Source organism: Cetorhinus maximus, unplaced genomic scaffold, assembly GCF_964194155.1.
Source record: "Cetorhinus maximus unplaced genomic scaffold, sCetMax3.hap1.1 HAP1_SCAFFOLD_163, whole genome shotgun sequence".
NCBI classification, from domain to species: domain Eukaryota; kingdom Metazoa; phylum Chordata; class Chondrichthyes; order Lamniformes; family Cetorhinidae; genus Cetorhinus; species Cetorhinus maximus.
Window position 1 is genome coordinate 332830 of NW_027596151.1, and position 26354 is coordinate 359183.

Genomic DNA, 26354 nt, shown 5'->3' on the forward strand with positions numbered 1-26354 from the left:
ACAACAAACAACAATGTTCCCAGCACAGATCCCTGAGGCACACCACTAGTCACAGACCTCCAGTCTGAGAAGCAATCATCCACTACCACTCTCTGTCTTCTCCCACACAGCCAATTTCGAATCCAGTTTACAACCTCTCCATGGATACCAAGTGTCTGAACCTTCTGAACTAACCTCCCATGTGGGACCTCAGGTATACTCAGTATACCTCTTCCTCCCAACATTAGCTGTCTTCCAGAAGCCCGTCTATAACCAGAGAGGATTGGAAAATAATGGTCAGAGCCTCTGCTGTTTCCTCCCTTGCTGCTTTTTGCAGCCTGAGATACCTTACATCTGGGCCTGGGGATTTATCTATTTTAATAGATGGTAAACACCTTGATATATCCTCCTTCATGTTTCTTTAAGTATGAACTGGACAGGGAGCAAAATAGGAAGGAGCAAGAGCTGGGCTCCAGCTCTGCTTTGCTATTGAAAAACATTCAGTGAAAAGCTGAATGACTAACAGCTCCTCATCCTGACTCACTGGAAATACACCTTACATCTACACTGAGCTTTCATGTAGGAAGAAAGAAGAAAGACTTGTATTCCTATAGCACCTTTCAGGACCTCAGGATATCCCAGAGCACTTTGCAGCCAATGAAGTGCATTCACTACTGGAAGGTAGTAAACACTATGAACAAACTGTGCATAGCAAGATCCCACAAGCAGCAATGTGATAGTGACCGGATCTCTTGTTTATTTAGTGAGGTTGGTTAAGAGATAGATATTGGCCAGTACTTTCAGGAGAGCTCACCTGCTGTTGTTCAAAATAATGCTATGGGATCTTTTACATCCACCTAACAAAGCACACTGGGCCTCGGCTTGAGATCTCATATAAGACAGCACCTCTGACAATGCAGCACTGGGTCAGTACTGCACTGAAGTAGCCCTGAGATTTTTGTGTTCAAGTCTCTGGAGTGGAACTTGAACCTGCAACCTGCTAACTCAGAGGCAAGTGTGCTACCAACTGAACCGCAGCTGACACATAGCAGTACCATTGTGGACTGTCAGTCACCTTGAGTACTGATTCTGATAGCAGTGTGATTGATGTCTTTCTGATAGTTAAATTGTGCTGATTTATTTTGTGTAAGGTGCTGGACTCTGATCCTGTGGACCAGACCCAGGAAGCAGAAGAGGATCTTGACCTACTTTACGAAAGCCTGGAAGTTTACAACCCCAGTGACAGTGGCCCAGAAATGGAGGACAATGAAAGCGTTCTCAGCACACCAAAGCCCAAACTAAAGTAAGTGATAAAGACTGACTGCAGTACAGGCAGAAGAGTATGTGTGTGTTGATAAGTTCACCCTGAGTGTTGCTAGGACTTAGGAGATCTTGTGGTTTCCACCACTTCCTCTCAGTCAGAAGCTCTGAGTTCAAGTCCCACTCCAGGACTTGTTGACCATTGGAAGGAATGTTCATGATGAGGTTTAACAGATTGATAGTCAGCCTGCTAATCCTTCCCACGGTTCCTCAAAGGCAAAACGTGTGTGAAGATACAAAGGAAAAAAAAATGGAGGCTCATGGAATAAAAGGATCAATGTCAGCTTGGGTAAAATATTTTGTTGTGCTTTTTCAGACTGGAGAGTGGTAGACAGTGGCGTTCCCCAAGGGTCAAAGCTAGGACCACTGATTTTTTGACAAATATAAATGAATTGGATATTGGAATACAGAGTAAAGCTTCAAAATTTGTCAATGATACCAAACTTGGAGGGTGATACCATTTGCCTGCAAAAGGATGTAGATAGGCTAGAAGAATGGGCAGACAAGCAGAGATGGAATTAATACAGAGAAGTATGAGGTGATGCATTTTGGCAGAAGGGGAGAGACAATATTGACTTAGTAGCCCAATTCCAAAGAGTTTGCAGGGACAAATAAACCTTGGGGTGATGTGCCTATCCTTGAAGTGACAGGACATACTGAGAGAGTGATTAGCAAAGCTAATCCTTGGATCCTGAGCTTCATAAATCGAGGCATTGAGTACAAAAGCAGGGCAGTTATACTGAACCTTTATAAAGCTCTGGTTAGGCACCAACTAGAATATTGTGTCCAGTTTTGGTCAACACGCTTTAGCGAGGATGTGAGGGTCTTTGAGAAGGTGTGGAGGAGATTTACCTGAATGGTTCCAAGGATGGGGGATTTGAGCTACAAGGTTAGGTTGGAGGAGCTGGGACTTCTCCTTGGAGAGAAGGAGATTGAGGCAGATTTGATAGAGGTGTACAAGATGATGACAGATTTAGATAAGGGAGACAGAAAAAAGCTGTTCCCATTGGCTGATGGTACATGGACTTGGGGGAACACAGATTTAAGGTTTTGGGCAAGAGATTCTGTGGAGGAAAAGGATGTGTGGAAGAACTTGTTTGCACAGTGAAACCGGCTGCTTACGAGGGCGGTGGAAGTGAAAATGATTAATGATTTCAAAAGGAAATTGGACTTGAGGGAAATAAACTTGCAGGGCTATGGAGATAGAGCGGGAGAATGTGATGACTGGATTGCTTTACAGAGAGCTGGTATGGACAAGATGGATTGAATGGCTTTCTCCTATGTTGTAATGACTCTATGTGAGGCAAAGTTCAGTCTACCCAGTAAACACCTTCGGAACTGCCAGCTGCCAATTCATACCAACACATAGCTATGAGGAGCTACCTCCACTATCGATGCACATCTCCTACAGGCCACTTTTGGAATGCAGTCAACAGTGCTTAGGAACAGGAGGGCAGGGGAAGAAGACCAGCATAAAAGGACCTTTGGATCGGGAAGGGCAGCATTTGTTGTCCATCCTCGATGCCCAGACAACTGAGAGGCTCCAGAATAAGGTTCATAGTGTGGGACTGAAATTAAATGTTGGCAGGACCATCTATGATGATAGATTCCCTGCCATACCTCACATCAATGCTGTGCTCGCTGACCTATATTGCAAAACTTTAATTTTAAAGTCCTCATCCTTCTTTTCAAATCCCTCTATGGCCTCACCCTCCTTATTTCTGCAATCTTTTCCAACCCCACAACCATCAAGCTCTCTGCACTTATCTAATTCAGGCCTCTTGACTATTCCCAATTTTAATTGCTCCACTATTGGTGGCCATTCCCTCAGCTGCCTAGGCCATAACTTCTAGAATTCCCTCCCTGAACCATTCTACCTTTCCCCCTTTAAAACTACTTCATTGACCAAATTCGGTGTCATATTTTATTGATACTGCCTTGGGAACACTGGAAGTCAGTTGGGATTTTACAAGAATCAAGAGAGCCCACCAAAGACCAGATTTCATTTTCACAACTAGTAACAATGGGAATTGAACTCCTGATCCCTGGGTTATCATTGCAAAACCAAACCAATCCATAGAGAGCAAAGAAAATGAAAATGACATCAAACTCTTGACCATTCATCAATCAGAAGAAGCCTGTGTTTTAAGAACACCTTCCACAACTTCAGGAGGGCGGAAAACACCTTACAGCCAGTGAGTTACTTTTAAGTGTTGTAATATAGGAAGCGCAATGGCCAATTTGCACACAAGAAACTCCCAGAAACAGGAAAGCAATATCAGCCATAAAATCTGTTTGTGATGTTGGTTGGTTGAGGGATATATATTAACTTGGACACCAGGTAGAAGTCCACTGATGTTCTTCAAATAGTACCTTGGGATCTTTTATATCTAGCTTAGAGATAGATGGGGCCCTGGTAAAAGATCTCATTCAAATAGACACCTCAGTGCAGCACTCCCTGAGCATTGGGAGTATCAACCTGGTTATGTGCTAACAGCTCTGAAGTGGATCTTGAACCTACCCCTCTGATTCGGAGGTTAGTACAATATCCACTGACACATTTGGCAGGAATTTGCCAGGTTTCTGGTGGTGAACTGTCCACATTCAGTATTTTTATACATTACAACAGTGACTAGAGTTCAAAAAGTACTTCATTGGCTGTAAAGTGCTTTGAGACGTCTGGTGATCATGAGAGAGAGATCTGCATTTTTCTAGCGTTTTCATTTCTTTTTTGACCAATCGTTCTGTCCCTGAGAAAGTAATTTTACATTTTTGAACTGTTGTTAAATGTCTCCGTTATAATTGATTATTAGATTTTTGAAACTAATTTTTGTTAAAATAATTATTTAAAAGTTTATTCGTGTGTATGTCCCAATTTTTATTTTACTCTGTAAATGTTTTTAAAAGTGATTTGTGATTTTCGTTTCCTGGTTGGCTGTCTGTGGGTATTCTTTAATGTGATTAGCTGCTTGGATTTTGTTTGACAACACTGTCGCTCCATGCTGGAAATGCCCATAAAAGAGCACTGTCATTTGCTGCACAAGGAGAGGTAAAGTTCTTGGCACAGTGTTCTCTAGATCAATCAGCAAGACTTTCTTCAAGGTCAGTGGAGAACACCCAAAGTTTAGGTTCCTTTATCCATCACATCTTCAATAAATGGAGGACACAACACAGCTAGGTCTGTGTTTGCTTCTCTATGTATATCAAAAAAGTAACCTGTAATTTATTCTCATTCCAACAGGCCATTTTTTGAAGGAATGTCACATTCCAGTTCACAAACCGAGATTGTCAGCCTGCAGAACCATAAGAGCCAAGCGAAGGAACAACCAAGTCCAGTGAGTCTCTCTCTATATAATTGATGGACCTTCACTCCAGTCCAGTGAGTTCTCTCTATATAACTGACGGACATTCACTCCAGTCCAGTGAGTCTCTCTCTCTATAATTGATGGACATTCACTACAGTCCAGTCAGTCTCTCTCTATATAATTGATGGACCTTCACTCCAGTCCAGTCAGTTTCTCTCTATATAATTGATGGACCTTCACTCCAGTCCAGTGAGTCTCTCTCTATATAACTGATGGACATTCACTACAGTCCAGTGAGTCTCTCTCTATATAATTGATGGACCTTCACTCCAGTTCAGTGAGTCTCTCTCTATATAATTGATGGGTCGTTCACTCCAGCCCAGTCAGTCTCTCTCTATATAACTGGTGAACATTCACTCCGAGCACGTCAGTCTCTCTCTATATAACTGATTGACCTTCACTCCCAGTCTAGTCAGTCTGTCTCTATAAAACTGTTGAGTCTTCACTCCCAGCCCAGTCAGACTCTCTCTATATAGCTGGTGAACATTCACTCCCATCCCAGTCAATCTTTCTCTCTCTATTTAACTGGTGAACATTCACTCCCAGCCCAGTCAGACTCTCTCTTTATAACTGATGGACCTTCACTCCCAGTCTATTCAGTCTGTCTCTCTATTTAATTGATGATCATTCATTCCCAGCACATTCAACCTGTCTCTATATAATTGATGGACCTTCACTCACAGCCCAGTCAGACTCACTCTATATATCTGATTGACCTTCACTCACAGCCCAGTCAGTCTCTCTCTATATAACTGATGGACCTTCACACTCAGTCCAGTCAGTCTCTCTCTATATAACTGGTGAACATTCATTCCCAGCCCAGTCAGACTCTCTCTTTATAACTGATGGACCTTCACTCCCAGCCCAGTCACTCTCTCTCTATATAACTGGTGAACATTCACTCCCATCCCAGTCAGTCTCTCTCTCTATTTAACTGGTGAACATTCACTCCCAGCACATTCAACCTCTCTCTCTATATAAAAACAAAAAACTACTGCGGATGCTGGAAATCCAAAACAAAAACAGAATTACCTGGAAAAACTCAGCAGGTCTGGCAGCATCGGCGGAGAAGAAAAGAGTTGACGTTTCAAGTCCTCATGACCCTTCAGCAGAACCGAGTAAAGTTAGGAGAGGGGTGAAATATAAGCTTATATTTCACCCCTCTCCTAACTTTACTCAGTTCTGCTGAAGGGTCATGAGGACTCGAAACATCAACTCTTTTCTTCTCCACCAATGCTGCCAGACCTGCTGAGTTTTTCCAGCATTTTCTGTTTTTATTTCAGATTTCCAGCACCCGCAGTATTTTGCTTTTATCTATGGAAACTGGGCTGTCAGTGCACATTGAAAACAATAAGTCCCTCTCACAAATGTGGTAAGCAATTTCTACTCATTTTTTGTCCAGTTGAAAACAGCCATCCAAACCATGCTGGACTGTCCAATTCTAAATGGTCATCCTCGCACACAACTCCCTGCCCATTCCTTGCCTCTCGCCCTGCCCTATGACGGAGTAACCGAGCAGGATAACTGAATAGTCATTCTGACAATAACTGCATTATGTTTAGCTGCACCTGAGCCATATTTCACAGTGTAAAACTGTTGACCAAACCATGGACACTGGCTTCCTGCATTTTGACAAATTCAACTTTCCCACTCCATGGTGAACATGTGATTCAAAAATTGTTGCATGTAGAATGTACTTTCAGTGGTTGAAACTATAATTACAGCTGTGATGTCACTCGTCCCCTTCTCCCTCCACAGGCTGAATTCTGTCCAGTGGAGAATAAGAATGCGAGCAGCACCAGTCTGCAGGAAGAGGCTGCTGTCGATGCCGTATCCCTCGTAAGTATAATGTTCCAGAGCAGGTGTCGCAGTTACAGACTGTGATGGGTGACAGGGACAGTGTTACACAGACTGTGATGGGTGACAGGGATAGTGTTACACAGACTGTGATGGGTGACGGAGACTGTGTTACATAGACTGTAATGGGTGACGGAGACTGTGTTACATAGACTGTGATGGGTGACAGGGACAGTGTTACACAGACTGTGATGGGTGACAGGGATGGTGTTACACAGACTGTGATGGGTGACGGAGACTGTGTTACATAGACTGTAATGGGTGACGGAGACTGTGTTACATAGACTGTGATGGGTGACAGGGACAGTGTTACACAGACTGTGATGGGTGACAGGGACAGTGTTACATAGACTGTGATGGGTGACAGGGACAGTGTTACACTGACTGTGATGGGTGACAGGGATAGTGTTACACAGACTGTGATGGGTGACAGGGACAGTGTTACATAGACTGTGATGGGTGACGGAGACTGTGTTACATAGACTGTAATGGGTGACGGAGACTGTGTTACACAGACTGATGGCTGGCGGGGTCTGTGTAACACTGACTGCCCTGGGTGACGGGGACTGTGTTACACTGACTGCCCTGGGTGACGGGGACCGTGTTACACTGACTGTCCGGGGTGACGGGGACTGTGTAACACTGACTGTCCTGGGTGACGGGGACCGTGTTACACTGACTGCCCTGGGTGACGGGGACTGTGTAACACAGACTGCCCTGGGTGACGGGGACTGTGTTACACTGACTGTCCGGGGTGACGGGGACTGTGTAACACTGACTGTCCTGGGTGACGGGGTCTGTGTTACACTGACTGTCCGGGGTGGCGGGGACTGTGTAACACTGACTGTCCTGGGTGACGGGGACTGTGTTACACTGACTGCCCTGGGTGACGGGGACCGTGTTACACTGACTGTCCTGGGTGACAGGGACTGTGTTACACTGACTGTCATGCGTGACGGGGACTGTGTTACACTGACTGTCCTGGGTAACGGGGTCTGTTTACACTGACTCTCCTGGGTGACGGGGACTGTGTTACACTGACTGTCCTGGGTGACGGGGACTGTGTTACACTGACTGTCCTGGGTGACGGGGTCTGTGTTACACTGACTGTCCTGGGTGACGGGGACTGTGTTACACTGACTGTCCTGGGTGACGGGGACTGTTTTACACTGACTGCCCTGGGTGACGGGGTCTGTGTAACACTGACTGCCCTGGGTGACGGGGACTGTTTTACACTGACTGCCCTGGGTGACGGGGACTGTGTTACACTGACTGTCCTGGGTGACGGGGACTGTGTTACACTGACTGTCCGGGGTGACGCGGACTGTTTTACACTGACTGTCCTGGGTGACGGGGACTGTGTTACACTGACTGCCCTGGGTGACGGGGACTGTGTTACACTGACTGCCCTGGGTGACGGGGACTGTGTTACACTGACTGTCCTGGGTGACGGGGACTGTGTTACACTGACTGTCCTGGGTGACGGGGACTGTGTTACACTGACTGTCCGGGGTGACGGGGACCGTGTTACACTGACTGCACTGGGTGACGGGGACCGTGTTACACTGACTGTCCTGGGTGAAGGGGACTGTGTTACACTGACTGCCCTGGGTGACGGGGTCTGTGTTACACTGACTGCCCTGGGTGACGGGGACTGTGTTACACTGACTGTCCTGGGTGACGGGGACTGTGTTACACTGACTGCCCTGGGTGATGGGGTCTGTGTTACACTGACTGTCCTGGGTGACGGGGTCTGTGTTACACTGACTGTCCGGGGTGACGGGGTCTGTGTAACACTGACTGCCCTGGGTGACGGGGACTGTGTTACACTGACTGTCCTGGGTGACGGGGACTGTGTTACACTGACTGTCCTGGGTGACGGGGACTGTGTTACACTGACTGTCCTGGGTGACGGGGACTGTGTTACACTGACTGCCCTGGGTGACGGGGACTGTGTTACACTGACTTTCTAGGGTGACGGGGACTGTGTTACACTGACTGCCCTGGGTGACGGGGACTGTGTTACACTGACTGCCCTGGGTGACGGGGACTGTGTTACACTGACTGTCCTGGCTGACGGGGTCTGTGTTACACTGAATGTCCTGGGTGACGGGGACTGGGTTACACTGACTGTCCTGGGTGACGGGGACTGTGTTACACTGACTGTCCGGGGTGACGCGGACTGTTTTACACTGACTGTCCTGGGTGACGGGGACTGTGTTACACTGACTGTCCTGGGTGACGGGGACTGTGTTACACTGACTGTCCGGGGTGACGCGGACTGTTTTACACTGACTGTCCTGGGTGACGGGGACTGTGTTACACTGACTGCCCTGGGTGACGGGGACTGTGTTACACTGACTGCCCTGGGTGACGGGGACTGTGTTACACTGACTGTCCGGGGTGACGGGGACCGTGTTACACTGACTGCCCTGGGTGACGGGGACTGTGTTACACTGACTGCCCTGGGTGACGGGGACTGTGTTACACTGACTGTCCGGGGTGACGCGGACTGTTTTACACTGACTGTCCTGGGTGACGGGGACTGTGTTACACTGACTGTCCTGGGTGACGGGGACTGTGTTACACTGACTGTCCGGGGTGACGCGGACTGTTTTACACTGACTGTCCTGGGTGACGGGGACTGTGTTACACTGACTGCCCTGGGTGACGGGGACTGTGTTACACTGACTGCCCTGGGTGACGGGGACTGTGTTACACTGACTGTCCGGGGTGACGGGGACCGTGTTACACTGACTGCCCTGGGTGACGGGGACTGTGTTACACTGACTGTCCTGGGTGAAGGGGACTGTGTTACACTGACTGCCCTGGGTGACGGTGACTGTGTTACACTGACTGTCCTGGGTGACGGGGACTGTGTTACACTGACTGTCCTGGGTGTCGGGGACTGTGTTACACTGACTGCCCTGGGTGACGGGGACTGTGTTACACTGACTGTCCGGGGTGACGGGGACTGTGTTACACTGACTGTCCTGGGTGACGGGGACAGTGTTACACTGACTACCCTGGGTGACGGGGACTGTGTTACACTGACTGTCCTGGGTGACGGGGTCCGTGTTACACTGACTGTCCGGGGTGACGGGGACCGTGTTACACTGACTGTCCGGGGTGACGGGGACTGTGTAACACTGACTGTCCGGGGTGGCGGGGACTGCGTAACACTGACTGTCCTGGGTGACGGGGACTGTGTTACACTGACTGCCCTGGGTGACGGGGACCGTGTTACACTGACTGTCCTGGGTGACGGGGACTGTGTAACACTGACTGTCCTGGGTGACGGGGACTGTGTAACACTGACTGTCCTGGGTGACGGGGACTGTGTTACACTGACTGCCCTGGGTGACGGGGACTGTGTTACACAGACTGTCCTGGGTGACGGGGTCTGTGTTACACTGACTGCCCGGGGTGACGGGGACTGTGTTACACTGACTGTCCTGGGTGACGGGGACTGTGTTACACTGACTGCCCTGGGTGACGGGGACTGTGTTACACTGACTGCCCTGGGTGACGGGGACTGTGTTACACTGACTGTCCGGGGTGACGGGGACTGTGTTACACTGACTGTCCTGGGTGACGGGGTCTGTGTTACACTGACTGTCCGGGGTGACGGGGTCTGTGTTACACTGACTGCCCTGGGTGACGGGGACTGTGTTACACTGACTGCCCTGGGTGACGGGGACTGTGTTACACTGACTGTCCTGGGTGACGGGGACCGTGTTACACTGACTGTCCGGGGTGACGGGGACCGTGTTACACTGACTGCCCTGGGTGTCGGGGACCGTGTTACACTGACTGTCCTGGGTGACGGGGACCGTGTTACACTGACTGTCCTGGGTGACGGGGACCGTGTTACACTGACTGTCCTGGGTGACGGGGACCGTGTTACACTGACTGTCCGGGGTGACGGGGACCGTGTTACACTGACTGTCCTGGGTCACGGGGTCTGTGTTACACTGACTGTCCTGGGTGACGGGGACTGTGTTACACTGACTGTCCTGGGTGACGGGGTGTGTGTTACACTGACTGCCCTGGGTGACGGGGACTGTGTTACACTGACTGCCCTGGGTGACGGGGACTGTGTTACACTGACTGCCCTGGGTGAAGGGGACTGTGTTACACTGACTGTCCGGGGTGACGGGGACTGTGTTACACTGACTGTCCGGGGTGACGGGGACTGTGTTACACTGACTGCCCTGGGTGACGGGGACTGTGTTACACTGACTGTCCGGGGTGACGGGGACTGTGTTACACTGACTGTCTTGGGTGACGGGGTCTGTGTTACACTGACTGCCCTGGGTGACGGGGACTGTGTTACACTGACTGTCCTGGGTGAAGGGGACTGTGTTACACTGACTGCCCGGGGTGACGGGGACTGTGTTACACTGACTGCCCGGGGTGACGGGGACTGTGTTACACTGACTGTCCGGGGTGACGGGGACTGTGTTACACTGACTGTCCGGGGTGACGGGGACTGTGTTACACTGACTGTCCGGGGTGACGGGGACTGTGTTACACTGACTGTCCGGGGTGAGTGGGACTGTGTTACACTGACTGTCCGGGGTGACGGGGACTGTGTTACACTGACTGTCATGGCAAGGAGGATTTGCCTTTCTGCTTTAACAACTTTTCCTTAATCAATTTTAATGGACCTCTTATTTCATGATCATAGATCAATTCGAATTGACTAAATCTAGTCGATTCATTCGGAGAATCTCTGATAGCAAATATTAAGCAACCTAATTGTTTGTCCCAATCCTTTGGGTATTCATGACAACAAGTCTTAATCATGGTTTTGAGAGTTTGATGGTGTCTCTCTAAAGCTCCCTGTGTCTGTGGGTGATAGGCCGCAGACTTTCGTTGTTTGATACCTAAACTGCTGATATGTCCTGGAAAATTTTGGACATGAAGTTAGAACCTTGGTCAGATCGTATTTCAGTTGGTGGCCATAATGAGTGGAAAATCTGAGTTAATTTTTCCACTACTACCTTAGCTGTAATTCCCCTTAAAGGAATGGCTTCTGTAATTCGGGTGGTCATATCCATGAGTGTAAGGATATACAGATGTCCTGCTTTCGTTTTGGGTAATGGTCCTACACAATCTTCTAATACCCGACTGAATGGTTCTTCAAAAACTGGTATGGGTATCAAAGGTGTTGCTTTGATTACATGTTGAGGTTTACCTACTACTTGACTTGTATGACTTGTTCTACAAAATTGCACAACGTCCTTATGAAGTCTTGGCCAGGTAAAATGCCTGTTTATCGATGCTTGGGTTTTCCGTATTCCTACATATCTTGCCATAGGGATTTCATGTGCTACTCGTAATGTCTCCTAATGATATTTGGGCAGTGCCACTATCTCATGAACAACTGTCCATTCCTCATCTGCAGGTCTGTGAGGGTGTCTCCATTTCCTCATCAGAACTCCGTTTTTAATGTAATAGCACTCCGGAACTTCTTCCACCTCAGCTTCAGTGTGAGCTGACTGTGCTAACTTGTTTAACTCTGGATCTGCTTTCTGAGCCTCAATTAATGAAGACCTGCCAAACACTTCCTTTAAATTATCCTCATCCTAAAGAAAGTTTCAGCTACTTTAACATTTGCTCGTGGTATCACTTTGACCTCTGGTGAAGGACTTTGTTTAGCCATTGCTCTGGTTACCACACACGATGGAAAAATACCAGGAACTTGCTCTTGTAACTGCTCCGTCTCTTTAGCCTCTCTCAAACTTTCTGTAATGATGAATGTAGCTATAACCTTCACTCCTGCCAAATCTTTCCCCCAGAGTAAATCAACTCCATCCACGGGTAATTTCTTAACCACTCTTACCACCACCGATCCAGACAACAAATCGCACTCTAATTACATTTTGTACAATGGAATTGGGATATACTCTCCACTTATCCCAGTTACCAATTTTATTGAACACTCTGGAGGGAAAACTAGGTCCTTCTCCGGCAAAAGAGTTTGAGTAGCTCCTGTGCCCCTTAATATAGTTATGGGTTTAGCTGCATCTTTTGTTGAAAAAGGGGTTATCTTCCCTTTAGACAAAATCCCTTTATATCTCTCATCTACCTTATTCACATCACCTGCATTCACAGCAGTGTTTACCTCCAGATCCTTATTTGTAGTTAAAGCTACAATTTGATTGGTAGCTCTTTCTTTTTGAGTTCCCTTTTCAGACTCACTCTTACGAACTCTACTAAGCCCCATGGGCTTCCCTCACAACTTCCAGCATTCTGAATGAATGTGTCCCACTTTATTACAATAGAAACACTTAGGCCTTCAAGTTTCACCTCCACCCTCAGTACCTTCCTTCCTGATCTGGGGTGAGATCTCAAGGTATTCCCAGCTATCCATTCTTTACCCTGGCTACTTGACTTCCTTTCACACTCCCACTTTCTATCCTTTTCAAATTTATGGGGGTAATGGGAAAAAGGTTTAGTTTTATGGATCATAATCGTCAGCCGTTACTGCTGCCTGTCTAGCAGTTGTAACGCTTTGGTCTTCAACATGGGTTCTTAATACAGAAGGTGGGGAGTTTTTAAATTCTTCCAAGAGAATGGTTTCTCTGAGAACTTCATAGGTAGTTTCAACTCCTAATGCTCGTATCAACATGTCAAAACTACTTTGCTTAATCCTTTCAAATTCAATGTAGGTTTGCCCAGGCTGTTTCCTTAAATTTCAAAACTTTTGTCCATATGCTTCAGGGATCAACTCATGCACTCAGAATAGGCCTTTTCACCACATCATAATCCCTAGAAACTTCCTCCGACAGTGAAGCATAAATTTCCTGTGGTCTACCTGTCAATTTGCTCTGAATGGGCAGTGTCTGTTTTCTTTTGGTCAGTTCATCTGTTTAGCTATCTTCTCAAATGAAATAAAGAATGCTTCAACATCCCTTTCCTCAAACTTTGGAAGAGCTTGTACAAATTTAAACATCTCCGCACTGGGTACTGATTTGGAAATAAGTCCTGCCTCACCTACGGGTGTCTCTTTTTTAACTGTCAGCATTTTAAGCTGGAATTCTCTCTCTTTTTCTCTTTCTTCCTTTTCTAACTTCACCATTTCTAACTCCCTTCGAAATGTACTCTCTCTTTACTTTTCTTTTTCTTGTTCTGCCCCTTCTGCCTGTTCCCTGTGGAATGCCCCTTCTCTTTCCTTTTCTTTTTCTTTCTCTGCCCTTCTTTTTCTGCTGCCTCTAGTACCAACTTTTTTATTTGCAACTGAATTTGAGCCCATTCCAATAAACCACCCCTTGGAGAACTCGGTCTATCGGGTATTCCTTCCAATTTTAAATGCTGTGCCATCTATTCGATTATCTCTACCTTACTAGCTTTGGCAAGTAATCCTACTCTTAATTTACTTGCCAATTTGATTAACCTGGCTTTTGGGATCCCCTTGTAAAATCATCAGGGACATTTCTTCCACTTTCAGAAAAGCATTAGCAGTTTCCAGTGCCATCTTATTTTTGATAGTACAAACCTGGTGTTTCCTTTTAGCTTTTATTACATACTAAATCTGCACCCAAATCGTCGCTGTCTTTTGTTCTAAAATATCCCAGACCCAAGCCCCCGAACTTCGCCATGACTCACTGGGGATAGTGCACTGTAATATCAAGCCCCACTGCTCTCCGAGCTGCGACAAGGTGAAAAATTTGATCAAATCACCAGATTGCCCCAATTCAACCTGACTGTTTCATTGAGGTTAACAGAAAACGAGCACCAGGTTTGTAAACTTAATAAGTAAATAACTGTTTATTGACCAAACTGTCGTGAACCAGTGGCAAAAGAAAGAAATATGAACTGCTAATTTCTAACACCATAATTTAAACTCTGCCCCTTTCTTAAATTCCTATGCACGCACGCACACACACACACACACACACACACAGCCACACACGCACACACACACATAAGACACACAAAACATGGATTTTAAGGGTGGAATAAAACAGTTCAGTAGCACCAATCCTGAGTACAGGATTCAATGGGTTGATTTTGATTGATGTCTTCCAAATTTCTTTCCGTTCTTATTGATGACACGAGATGGTCTTCCAGCACTTTCAGCATTTAGTTCACTGGTTGAGCACTTCCCTTTCAATGTCTCTAACAGTGATTTTCCGCTTTGCCTCTTGATAGGGATTTTCATAGGGAGAGAGCAGGTTATAGAGAAATGAGTAGAAAAAGCCAGCTAGCTATTAATGTGGAATTACTGGAATCTTCCACACAAAGGAAAGAGAGGTTTTAGGTCTTGTTCCATTCAGGCTACGAGCTAATCGGCTTCACTGCCCTCACACAAAAACCTGGTCACCAGATCAGGAGCCAATTAAAACTCTGTTGCCAGGCAGCTCCATTGGTCCAGAACTCCTTTCCGGCACCATCTTGTCTTTCATGGCACACTCTGTTCCAGGACTGCAACAATGTGTATATATCTCATCCTGTTTCAGTGGACATATCTCTCAAACTGCAGCCATTGCAATCCCAACCCATAGTCCAACAGAAAATAAAAAGATATGTTCTTTACAGCAAAATGAGGGTGTCAGCGACTGTGTTACACAGACAGTGATGGATAACAGGGCCTCTGTTATACAGACAGTGATGGGTGACAGGGACTGTGTTACACAAAGTGTGATGGGTGACAGGGTCTGTGTTACACAGACTGTGATGGGTGACAGGGCCAGTGTTACACAGACTGACTGTGAGAGATAATAGGGACTGTGTTACAGACACTGTAATGTGTGACAGGGATTGTGATGGTTACAGGACCTGTGTTACACAACCTATGGGTGGAATTTTCTGTTCTGGAGACAAGGACTGTATTTTCCGGCCCCACCCACCGCCATGATCGTACAGACCCACCGAAAGTCAATGGACTTTTGCCTGGGCTGCCGAATCTCCCTCGGCGGATCCCACCACTACGGGGCTGGAAAGTCCCGGCCAAAGTCTGGTGCCGGGCGGGAAACCTGGTGTGATTCCTGCTGGTTGGCACGTCGGGTTCTCACGCTAGATCATCTGCTTTTCAGCTCATTAATTATGCATCAGCGAGGAGCTCGATGAATCCCATGGCTGGGCGGGCAGCGATTTGTCCAGCCCGTCGTTACCTCATGGCTCAAAAGACCTGGCGCCATATTTAAATGGCACCCACACACACATTCACTCTCGGCAGCCCAGAACTTTTTGTGGTGAAGACAAAAATAGCCCCAAGATGAAATTAGCCCTCTGCCCCCAAGTTCTGCAACAAGTGCCTGGAGAGACTCTTCCAGGCAGTGCAGGACAGGCAGGAGATCCTCTACCCTCAGGATGGGAGCCAGAAGTCCACCAACCTCACAACACCAGCCTGGAGAGATCACCACCAGAGGGAGATCAGCACCTGCGGACCTCAGAGGAGGACCTCCAGCAGTGCAGGAAGAGGATGAATGATCTCATCTGTTCCGCCAGGGTAAGTCAATCTTCTCCTCACTCCAAACTCACACTCTCATAAGGTCATCAGGCAGTCTAAAGGTTACAATCAACAGGGCTGTCACACACTAGCAGCAGAAGGGACATCAGCACTGATTGTCTGACAGGCATTTTAACATCGCCGTCTCCTGTAAGATCCTGCACAAATGGCGCCGTCAGCCCTCACCGGGTAGGACTCAGCACACACAGCAGGCACACATGCTTCAGAATTCCTCTTTCATCCGTGGTGCTCACACCCAATTCATCTGTCTTTATGCAGGACAAAACCTCCTGAAACAAAAAGGAGAGATTGCAGACTGGAGGGAGGCTGAAATTGAGGCCACTCTCCCGCTAGGAGGGGCAGGCGACAGAGCTCGCCAGGGAGGACACAGACTGTTCCTGCATGGAAGGTGAGATTGGTCTCTCCCTACAAGCCAGTGTCTGCCTTGCTAATCATTATCTCTTTTCTCTGTTCCAGACACTAGCAAGGAAAGGTGGAGGAGGAGCTCCAGCAAGTGCCTCAGCCCCAGCCCATCTTGGATGAGCAGGGTGAGGAAGCATCTGAGGAAGACCTGTCATTGCATTTACCTGCACCCCCCCACCAGCACAGATACACACACCTCAGCAGGCCCTAGTTCTAGATTAGGCTTGGGGGTCACTATCCAGTAAGCAGCTCACAGACATGTGTCCAAATCGGATGGAGGAAGTGTCAGCTGAGGTCTCTGACACTCGGACGACTGCTGGAGACCAGGCCACTGCTGAGTCTGATGACAAGCCTCTGGAATCTGCCCTCAGGGAAATGTTGGAGCTCCAAAGGCAGGCAGGGAACAGCAGGCAGTGTCGCCAGAGGCTGTCAGCAGATTAGACCGAAGGGTGGAGGAGCCTATCTGCATTTTGTCTGATGTCATGGCTCTGACATACAAGTGCATCAAAGTTTCCATTGGAAGGGTGGCGACTGTCTTGGAAACCCAGGTCCAACAGTTTCTGCCGGATATACTCTCTGGACACCATTGCTCCAGCCATGAGTGGGATCCATCAGTGGCTAGATGAGAGGGGGACAGGGCACCTCAACCTCTTTCCAGGTAGCCCATCTCCTCAAGGAGTCAGGGAGGGGCCCTCAGCCACCCATAGGAAGGACTGTCAGCTGGACACACTGGGCCATCCACCCAAGACACTCTTAAGGTTGTCCAGCTGCTCTAAACACCCTCTGCCTGTGACCCCATCAACTCCAGCAGGTCAGGCCTAGGATGATACCACTGCCTCAGAGCAAGAGGCCATTATCAGGCCAGGGCCCTCCAGGCCTTGGGCCTCCAGAGATCGTCCACCAAGGTCATCTCAGACAACAGGACATAACAGTCAGAAGGCTGCCTCCACTACTGCTGCAGATGTCAGGGATGCACCTAGACATAGCAGTAGGGTTAGGAAAATCAAGAAGTATTGAGAGCACAATGGTGGCATGTATGTTCACTTAGTGTATATACTTTGCACCTTTGTAAATCTATTTTAACTCTATCCCTAAAAGTCTCAGGTTCTAAATGGCCTTTCCATGTGATGCAAAGTTCAAAGGTCATCCAAGGATAACAGATCCCCCCTCCCCACATCCTCCAGTATCTCCCATTGCATCCCACAGGTCTATGTTGTCTCCCTCAATCTCAGCTCAGTCAGCCACATTAATGCCACATAAGGAAGATTGACAAGGCCAGATCCTACATGAACATGGTGTTTGGACAATGTTTATGTAAGCCTTGCATCAGAGGATCATATACTGTGCCCTCATGAATATAGTTCTTGGAAGTTTATTTATTATCCTGCAGCTGTACCAAATTCTGTTCTCTATAGGATATAGGTATTTATCGCAAGCTGCCTTGGAGTCATTCCAACCAAATGCACTTGTCAATGGCCTCCATGTGATGACTGTCAAGTTTGGGTTAAAGTTTAATTAATCGTAAAGGACCTTAGCAAGTCAGGAGTGTGATGGAATACTCTCTACATGCTTGGGTGAGTGCAGCTCCAACAACACTCAAGAAGCTGGACACCATCCAGGACAAAGCAGCCCACTTGATTGGCACCACATCCACAAACATTCATTCCCCCCACCACCAACACACAGTAGCAGCAGTGTGTACCATCTACAAGATGCACTGCAGGAACTCACAAAGGCCCCTTAGACAGCACCTTCCAAACCCATGACCACCACCATCTAGAAGGACAAGGGCAGCAGATAGATGGGAACACCACAACCTGGAAGTTCCCCTCCAAGCCACTCACCATCCTAACTTGGAAATATATCGCTGTTCCTTCACTGTCACTGGGTCAAAATCCTGGAACTCCCTCCCTAACAGCACTGTGGGTGTACCTACACCACATGGACTGCAGTAGTTCAAGAAGGCAGCTCACCACCACCTTCTCGAGTGTAATTTTAGAGACCCAGGGTAATGCTCTGGGGACCTGAGTTCGATGGTAGATGGTGAAATTTGAATTCAATAAAAATCTGGAATTAAAAGTCTGATGATGATCACAAAACCAGTGCCAGTTGTAGTAAAAACCCACCTGGTTCACTAATGACCTTTAGGGAAGGAAATCTACTGCCCTTACCTGGCCTGGCCTACATGTGACTCCATACCCACCCACCAGCAATGTGGTTGACTCTTAAATGCCCTCTGAACAAGAGCAATTAGGGATGGGCAATAAATGCTGGCCTAGCCAGCGACGCCCATGTCCCATAAATGAATTAAAAAGTCTTTCTTGACTGCCCGCAGCATTAAATCGTTACCACCTTTATGGCAGAATCCTAATTCCCACTCCCCACATGCATGATGCAAAGCAATGGAAGTAGTTTCCACTTGGTGCCTCTTGAAATGTCTGCTGGACAGGAATGAAGTGTGTGCCTAGCCTCATGATGCTGGCCTATTACATGTGAGGATGCTAGTTCACACCTGAGGGTCTAGCTGATGTGGTTTTACAGAATCTCTGTGCTAGGTCTTATAAGGCGAATCGACATGGATCTCTGAACGTGACAGTGCCATCAGGCATGAGGCTTCCTTGTACACATCACATTCTGGTAGAATGAAAATGTGGAGGACTGTAAATGGGATGAGAGCGAAATTCCTGCACATTTCCTGAGTGCTCTTCAGTATTTACAAAGATACAAAGTTATCTTTAAATGCTGTGTCGACATTGACTGGGCCAAATCTCTCCCAGATGCCAAGACAATGTTGGACATGAACTTGGGAAGCTTCTGATGAATGCAGGGTCGTGAGTGCTTCTCACTGATCAGACGATGGTCCTGCTGAAGCAGTCTCTAAGCACACAAAAGTAACCTGGCTCTCAGGCTCGCTTCCATGCTGTAGAGTGACAGATCACTGTGTCCGGAAGAGCGATGTCATCCTGGGGGTTCAGTGTCAGGATGAGGCCTCACCATTGATCGTGCATGAGAGGTAGGTAGCCTTTGGAGAGATGCCGTGCTGTGCAGATTTAGATCCATCTTCAGACGGTCAAGTAATAACCAGTGACTGATGACGTTCCTCTCTGAGGCAGCTTTCAATGCTCTTGGCATGTTGCCATGAGTGCATTGATGTTTGTAGTGGCCTTCCTGCCTCTTGAAGACCGCCACAGGCACTGAAACGTAGGCACAATGCTTGAAAGGAAAGCAACATGTCTACTTGCTTCAGATGGAGCGTTTCAGATTGATTGCTGGTGGATTCTTATCCATTATCCCATTACAGAATGTCCACATGCTCCTTAGGCTGCTTAACCTTCCAAGCATGAGGCCATCATGACACATGATTGTGACTACTCAGTCTGAGATTGATGTTCTTCATTGAGATGTTGAAGATTATCAAGAAGGTGTTGATGTCTACCCTGCATTGAAGGGACAGATGAAATGCGCTCGTATGAGCTAGTCTTAACCTTCATTGCCCTGGAACTTTGTCACTATAAGGGTCTCACGGGCACATCTGCCGTGTCTTGCCCATGCAATGGCCTCTAGAGTCATAGGGTTATACAGCACAGAAACAGGCCCTTTGGCCCATTGTGTCTATGCCGGCCATCAAGCACCTATCTATTCTAATCCCGTTTTCCAGCACTTGGCCCGTAGCCCTGTATGCTATGGTGTTTCAGATGCTCATCTACTTCTTAAATGTTGTGAGGGTTCCTGCCTCTACCATCCCCTCAGGCAGTGTGTTCCAGATTCCAACCACCCTCCGGGTGAAAAACTTTTTTCCTCAATCCCCTCTAAACCTCCTGCCTCTTACCTTAAACGTATGCCCCCTGGTTATTGACACCTCCGCTACGGGAAAATATTTCTTCCTATCCACCCTATCTATGCCCCTCATAATTTTGTATACCTCTATCAGGTCCCCCCTCAGCCTTCTATGCTGTAAGGAAAACAACCCCAGCCTATCCAGTCTCTCTTCATAGCTGAAACGCTCCAGCCCAGGCAACATCCTGGTGAATCTCCTCTGCATCCTCTCCAATGCAATCACATCCTTCCTATAGTGTGGTAACCAGAACTGCACACAGTACTCCAGCTGTGGCCTAACTAGTGTTTTATACAGCTCCAATATAACCTCCCTGCCCTTATATTCTATGCCTCGGCTAATAAAGGCAAGTATCCCACATGCCTCCTCAACCACTGTGCTACTGCCTTCAGGGATCTATGGACATGTACACCAAGGTCTCTCTGATCCTCTGTACTTCCTAGGGTCCTACCATTCATTGTGCATTCCCTTGCCATGTTAGTCCTCCCAAAATGCATCACCTCACACTTCTCAGGATTAAATTCCATTTACCACCGCTCTGCCCATCTGTATCGCCCTGTGCCTCACCCATATCCAAGTATGAGGGGCTTCTTCTGTATATCCTGGGTTGTGCGAAACGCCTCCATGGAATTTGTCTCTCCTCCTCAGCATCTGGGTCTTCATGGGGCCTCACTGGCCCAAATTCCTCAGGGCGAGGCTCTTCCCTGAGCCCTGCCAGACGGTAACGTCTTCTCTTCCTTAGTCACGTCTAAGCTATGAAGAAGGCAGCTTTGGCTACAGCCTGCGTTCGGCACTCCTCCTTGTTTCTGTGGACAAATAGATTAGAGACATGATTGCACCTTACCCTGCAATGATCACCTTCCACCACCAAGCCAGAAAGCCATTGTGAAGCGCTCGGGCTGCTCTCATTCCATACATGCCATCCACAGGTCTACCCTTGAAGCTGAAGCACATCCTGAAGGTGCTGAGCACACCCCTCTCCTGACATGACAGCACATTCACAAAGAGGCTTGGATCTGGGTGAGTACCGCCATGTGCTATCAACCCAAGCCATGGCACATTGTCAGGCTGCTTCCTTTTGACTAGAGTGCAGCCCAGCCTTACATTGATGACTACAAGCATTCGGCCCTGGAATCCATGAGCATCCTAACTACAATGTGCAAGGTTGTCTGGAGCATGTTGCATTTGTCCTACAGTCATGCCTCCCGAATAGTTTGATCCTTCTTCCCTTTCCACATTTCTCTGTGACAGACAAATGGTTATTCAGACCAAATCAAACTTTGCCCCAAGCCCTGAGGAATTCCAGCATGAATCTGCACCACGGGTTAAGGTGGCCAGATCCTTCAATTGTCATTTGACTCATTTTAACATATCTCAGCTGAGCCTTGCTCTCCATGTCTTCAGCTGCTAATTGTTAGGGTGCCCCTTCAATCAACCCAAAAGTGCAGTAGTCGACTTCTCCCATGTGCCTCAGACCCATTCCTTGGTGATTTTTTTTCCAATTCCAACCACCTCCTCTTACTGTCCAAGTCCCTCCTACCCACCTCGGTCCTCACTCTTCTGCCTCCCCCTGTAACCATGGAGCCCATTGTCATTGTTGACAATATTCCTGTCCTCCCCGAACCATTTTCTGTCGATGTCCCAATGCTGCTGTTGACCTCACCCAACCCCATCTTGAGGCCATACGCACAGTGACCTTCAGGGACTGTCCCATGAGACCATTGACTATCTCCGCCCCGCCCCCACCCCACCACACCCCCCCAACCCGCTTACTGACCATTTCCCATTTTACAGGCTGCAGATACCTCCACTGACTGTGATAGTGCCATCTGGTGCCCAATACCAAGCCAAGAATCCCCAGGACCCAAATGTATGAGCAACTGACCACACTGTGAATAGCATGTTGTGCACAGACAGGCTTTCCCCCTCCCTGCACCAGGACCATGGTCTGTGCAGCCCCAGGACCACGAGAGTATGAGGCGTGAGTTGGCAATGATGGATTGGGGAACCTTACTAAAAGGGTTGACAGTGGACAGGCAATGGCTAACATTTAAGGAACGTATGCATGAATTACAACAATTATTCATTCCTGTCTGGCGCAAAAAGAAAACAGGAAAGGTGGCTCAACCATGGTTTACAAAATAAATTAGGGATAGTATTAGATACAAAGAGGAGACATATAAAATTGCCAGAAAAAGCAACAAGCCTGAGGATTGGGAGCAGTTTAGAATTTAGCAAAAGTGGACAAAAAGATTGATCAAGAAGGGGAAAATGGAGTTTGAGAGTAAACTTGCAGGGAACATAAAAACTGACTGTGAAAGCTTCTATAAATACGTGAAGAGAAAAAGATTAGTGAAGACAAATGTAGGTCCCTTACAGTCAGAAATGGGGGAAATTATAATGGGGAACAAAGAAATGGCAGAAGAATTGAACACACATTTTGGTTCTGTCTCCACAAAAGAGGACACAAATAATTTCCCAGAAATGTTAGTGAACCAAGGGTCCAGTGAGAGGGAGGAATTGAAGAAAATCAGTATTAGTAAAAAAATGGTGCTAGAGAAATTAATGGGGTTAAAGGCTGTAAAATCCCCGGGGCCTGATAATCTACATCCCAGAGCACTAAAGGAAGTGGCCCTGGAAATATTGGATGCATTGGTGGTCATCTCCCAAAATTCTATAGACTCTGGAGCAGTTCCTACAGATTGGAGGATGGCAAATGTAACCCCGCGATTTAAAAAAGGAGGGAGAGAAAACACAGAAAATTACAGACCAGTCAGCCTAACATCAGTAGGGGAGAAAATGCTAAAATCTATTATAAAAGACATGGAAACAGAACACTTGGAAAATATTAACGGGATTAGACAAAGTCAGCATGGGTTTATGAAAGGGAAATCATGCTTAACTAATCTACTGGAATTTTTTGAGGCTGTAACTAGTAGAATAGATAAGGGAGAACCAGTGGATGTGGTGTATTTGGATTTCAAGAAGGCTTTTGATAAGGTCCCAAATAAGGGCTTAGTGGGAAAAATTAAAGCACATGGGATCTGGGGTAAGATACTGGCACGGATTGAGAATTGGTTGACAGACCAGAAACAGAGAGTGGGAATAAATGAGCCTTTTTACGGGTGGCGGTGACTAGTGGGGTACCACAGGGTTCAGTGCTTGGGCCCCAGCTATTCAGTATATATATAAATGACTTGGATGAGAAAACCAAATGCAGTATTTCCAAGTTTGTTGATGACACAAAACTGGGCGGGGCTGTGAGGAGGATGCAAGGAGGCTTCAGGGTGATTTCGACAAAATGTCTTTACATTCTGTACCTGACAATGTGATCCACACAGCCCCAGGACTGTCTTTACATTCTGTACCTGACAATGTGATCCACACAGCCCCAGGACTGTCTTTACATTCTGTACCTGACAGTGTGATCCACACAGCCCCAGGACTGTCTTTACATTCTGTACCTGACAGTGTAATCCACACAGCCCCAGGACTGTCTTTATATTCTGTACCTGACAGTGTGATCCACACAGCCCCAGGACTGTCTTTACATTCTGTACCTGACAATGTGATCCACACAGCCCCAGGACTGTCTTTACATTCTGTACCTGACAATGTGATCCACACAGCCCCAGGACTGTCTTTACATTCTGTACCTGACAGTGTGATCCACACAGCCCCAGGACTGTCTTTACATTCTGTACCTGACAATGTGATCCACACAGCCCCAGGACTGTCTTTACATTCTGTACCTGACAATGTGATCCACACAGCCCCAGGACTGTCTTTACATTCTGTACCTGACAATGTGATCCACACAGCCCCAGGACTGTCTTTACATTCTGTACCTGACAGTGTGATCCACACAGCCCCAGGACTCACTTTACATTCTGTACCTGACAATGTGATCCACACAGCCCCAGGACTGTCTTTACATTCTGTACCTGACAATGTAATCCACACAGCCCCAGGACTGTCTTTACATTCTGTACCTGACAATGTGATCCACACAGCCCCAGGACTGTCTTTACATTCTGTACCTGACAATGTGATCCACACAGCCCCAGGACTGTCTTTACATTCTGTACCTGACAATGTGATCCACACAGCCCCAGGACTGTCTTTACATTCTGTACCTGACAATGTGATCCACACAGCCCCAGGACTGTCTTTACATTCTGTACCTGACAGTGTGATCCACACAGCCCCAGGACTGTCTTTACATTCTGTACCTGACGGTGTGATCCACACAGCCCCAGGACTGTCTTTACATTCTGTACCTGACAGTGTGATCCACACAGCCCCAGGACTGTCTTTACATTCTGTACCTGACAGTGTGATCCACACAGCCCCAGGACTGTCTTTACATTCTGTACCTGACAGTGTGATCCACACAGCCCCAGGACTGTCTTTACATTCTGTACCTGACAGTGTGATCCACACAGCCCCAGGACTGTCTTTACATTCTGTACCTGACAGTGTGATCCACACAGCCCCAGGACTGTCTTTACATTCTGTACCTGACAGTGTGATCCACACAGCCCCAGGACTGTCTTTACATTCTGTACCTGACAATGTGATCCACACAGCCCCAGGACTCACTTTACATTCTGTACCTGACAATGTAATCCACACAGCCCCAGGACTGTCTTTACATTCTGTACCTGACAATGTAATCCACACAGCCCCAGGACTGTCTTTACATTCTGTACCTGACAATGTGATCCACACAGCCCCAGGACTGTCTTTACATTCTGTACCTGACAGTGTGATCCACACAGCCCCAGGACTGTCTTTACATTCTGTACCTGACAATGTGATCCACACAGCCCCAGGACTGTCTTTACATTCTGTACCTGACAATGTGATCCACACAGCCCCAGGACTGTCTTTACATTCTGTACCTGACAGTGTGATCCACACAGCCCCAGGACTGTCTTTATATTCTGTACCTGACAGTGTGATCCACACAGCCCCAGGACTGTCTTTATATTCTGTACCTGACAGTGTGATCCACACAGCCCCAGGACTGTCTTTACATTCTGTACCTGACAATGTGATCCACACAGCCCCAGGACTGTCTTTACATTCTGTACCTGACAATGTGATCCACACAGCCCCAGGACTGTCTTTACATTCTGTACCTGACAGTGTGATCCACACAGCCCCAGGACTGTCTTTACATTCTGTACCTGACAATGTGATCCACACAGCCCCAGGACTGTCTTTACATTCTGTACCTGACAATGTGATCCACACAGCCCCAGGACTGTCTTTACATTCTGTACCTGACAATGTGATCCACACAGCCCCAGGACTGTCTTTACATTCTGTACCTGACAGTGTGATCCACACAGCCCCAGGACTCACTTTACATTCTGTACCTGACAATGTGATCCACACAGCCCCAGGACTGTCTTTACATTCTGTACCTGACAATGTAATCCACACAGCCCCAGGACTGTCTTTACATTCTGTACCTGACAATGTGATCCACACAGCCCCAGGACTGTCTTTACATTCTGTACCTGACAATGTGATCCACACAGCCCCAGGACTGTCTTTACATTCTGTACCTGACAATGTAATCCACACAGCCCCAGGACTGTCTTTACATTCTGTACCTGACAATGTGATCCACACAGCCCCAGGACTGTCTTTACATTCTGTACCTGACAATGTAATCCACACAGCCCCAGGACTGTCTTTACATTCTGTACCTGACAGTGTGATCCACACAGCCCCAGGACTGTCTTTACATTCTGTACCTGACAGTGTGATCCACACAGCCCCAGGACTGTCTTTACATTCTGTACCTGACAATGTGATCCACACAGCCCCAGGACTGTCTTTACATTCTGTACCTGACAATGTGATCCACACAGCCCCAGGACTGTCTTTACACTTCTCCCTGCTCTTCATTTAACCACCCCCTGCCCCAGTTATGTGTCTACGTCCACAGACTGTGACGGGTGACCGGGCTTGTATTACACAGACTGTGTCAGGTGACATGGCCTGTGTTACACTGATTGTGACGGTTGACAGGGCCTGTGTTACACTGACTGTGATGGGTGAGCCGGCCTGTGTTACACTGACTGTGACGGGTGACAGGGTC

At 47.6% G+C, this 26354-nt stretch overlaps 1 protein-coding gene across 1 annotated transcript in view; it reads left to right on the plus strand.

Annotated features, from left to right (window-relative positions):
- LOC144672951 (phosphofurin acidic cluster sorting protein 1-like) overlaps window positions 1-26354 on the plus strand; it is a gene marked incomplete at its 5' end in the record, with an annotated part of 203737 nt that overhangs the window by 157455 nt on the left and 19928 nt on the right. Inside the window, 3 exons of the mRNA XM_078534956.1 lie at window positions 1131-1282; window positions 4541-4634; window positions 6423-6503. Of these exons, the coding sequence (XP_078391082.1) occupies window positions 1131-1282; window positions 4541-4634; window positions 6423-6503 (327 nt within the window). The remainder of the gene's footprint in view (window positions 1-1130; window positions 1283-4540; window positions 4635-6422; window positions 6504-26354) is intronic.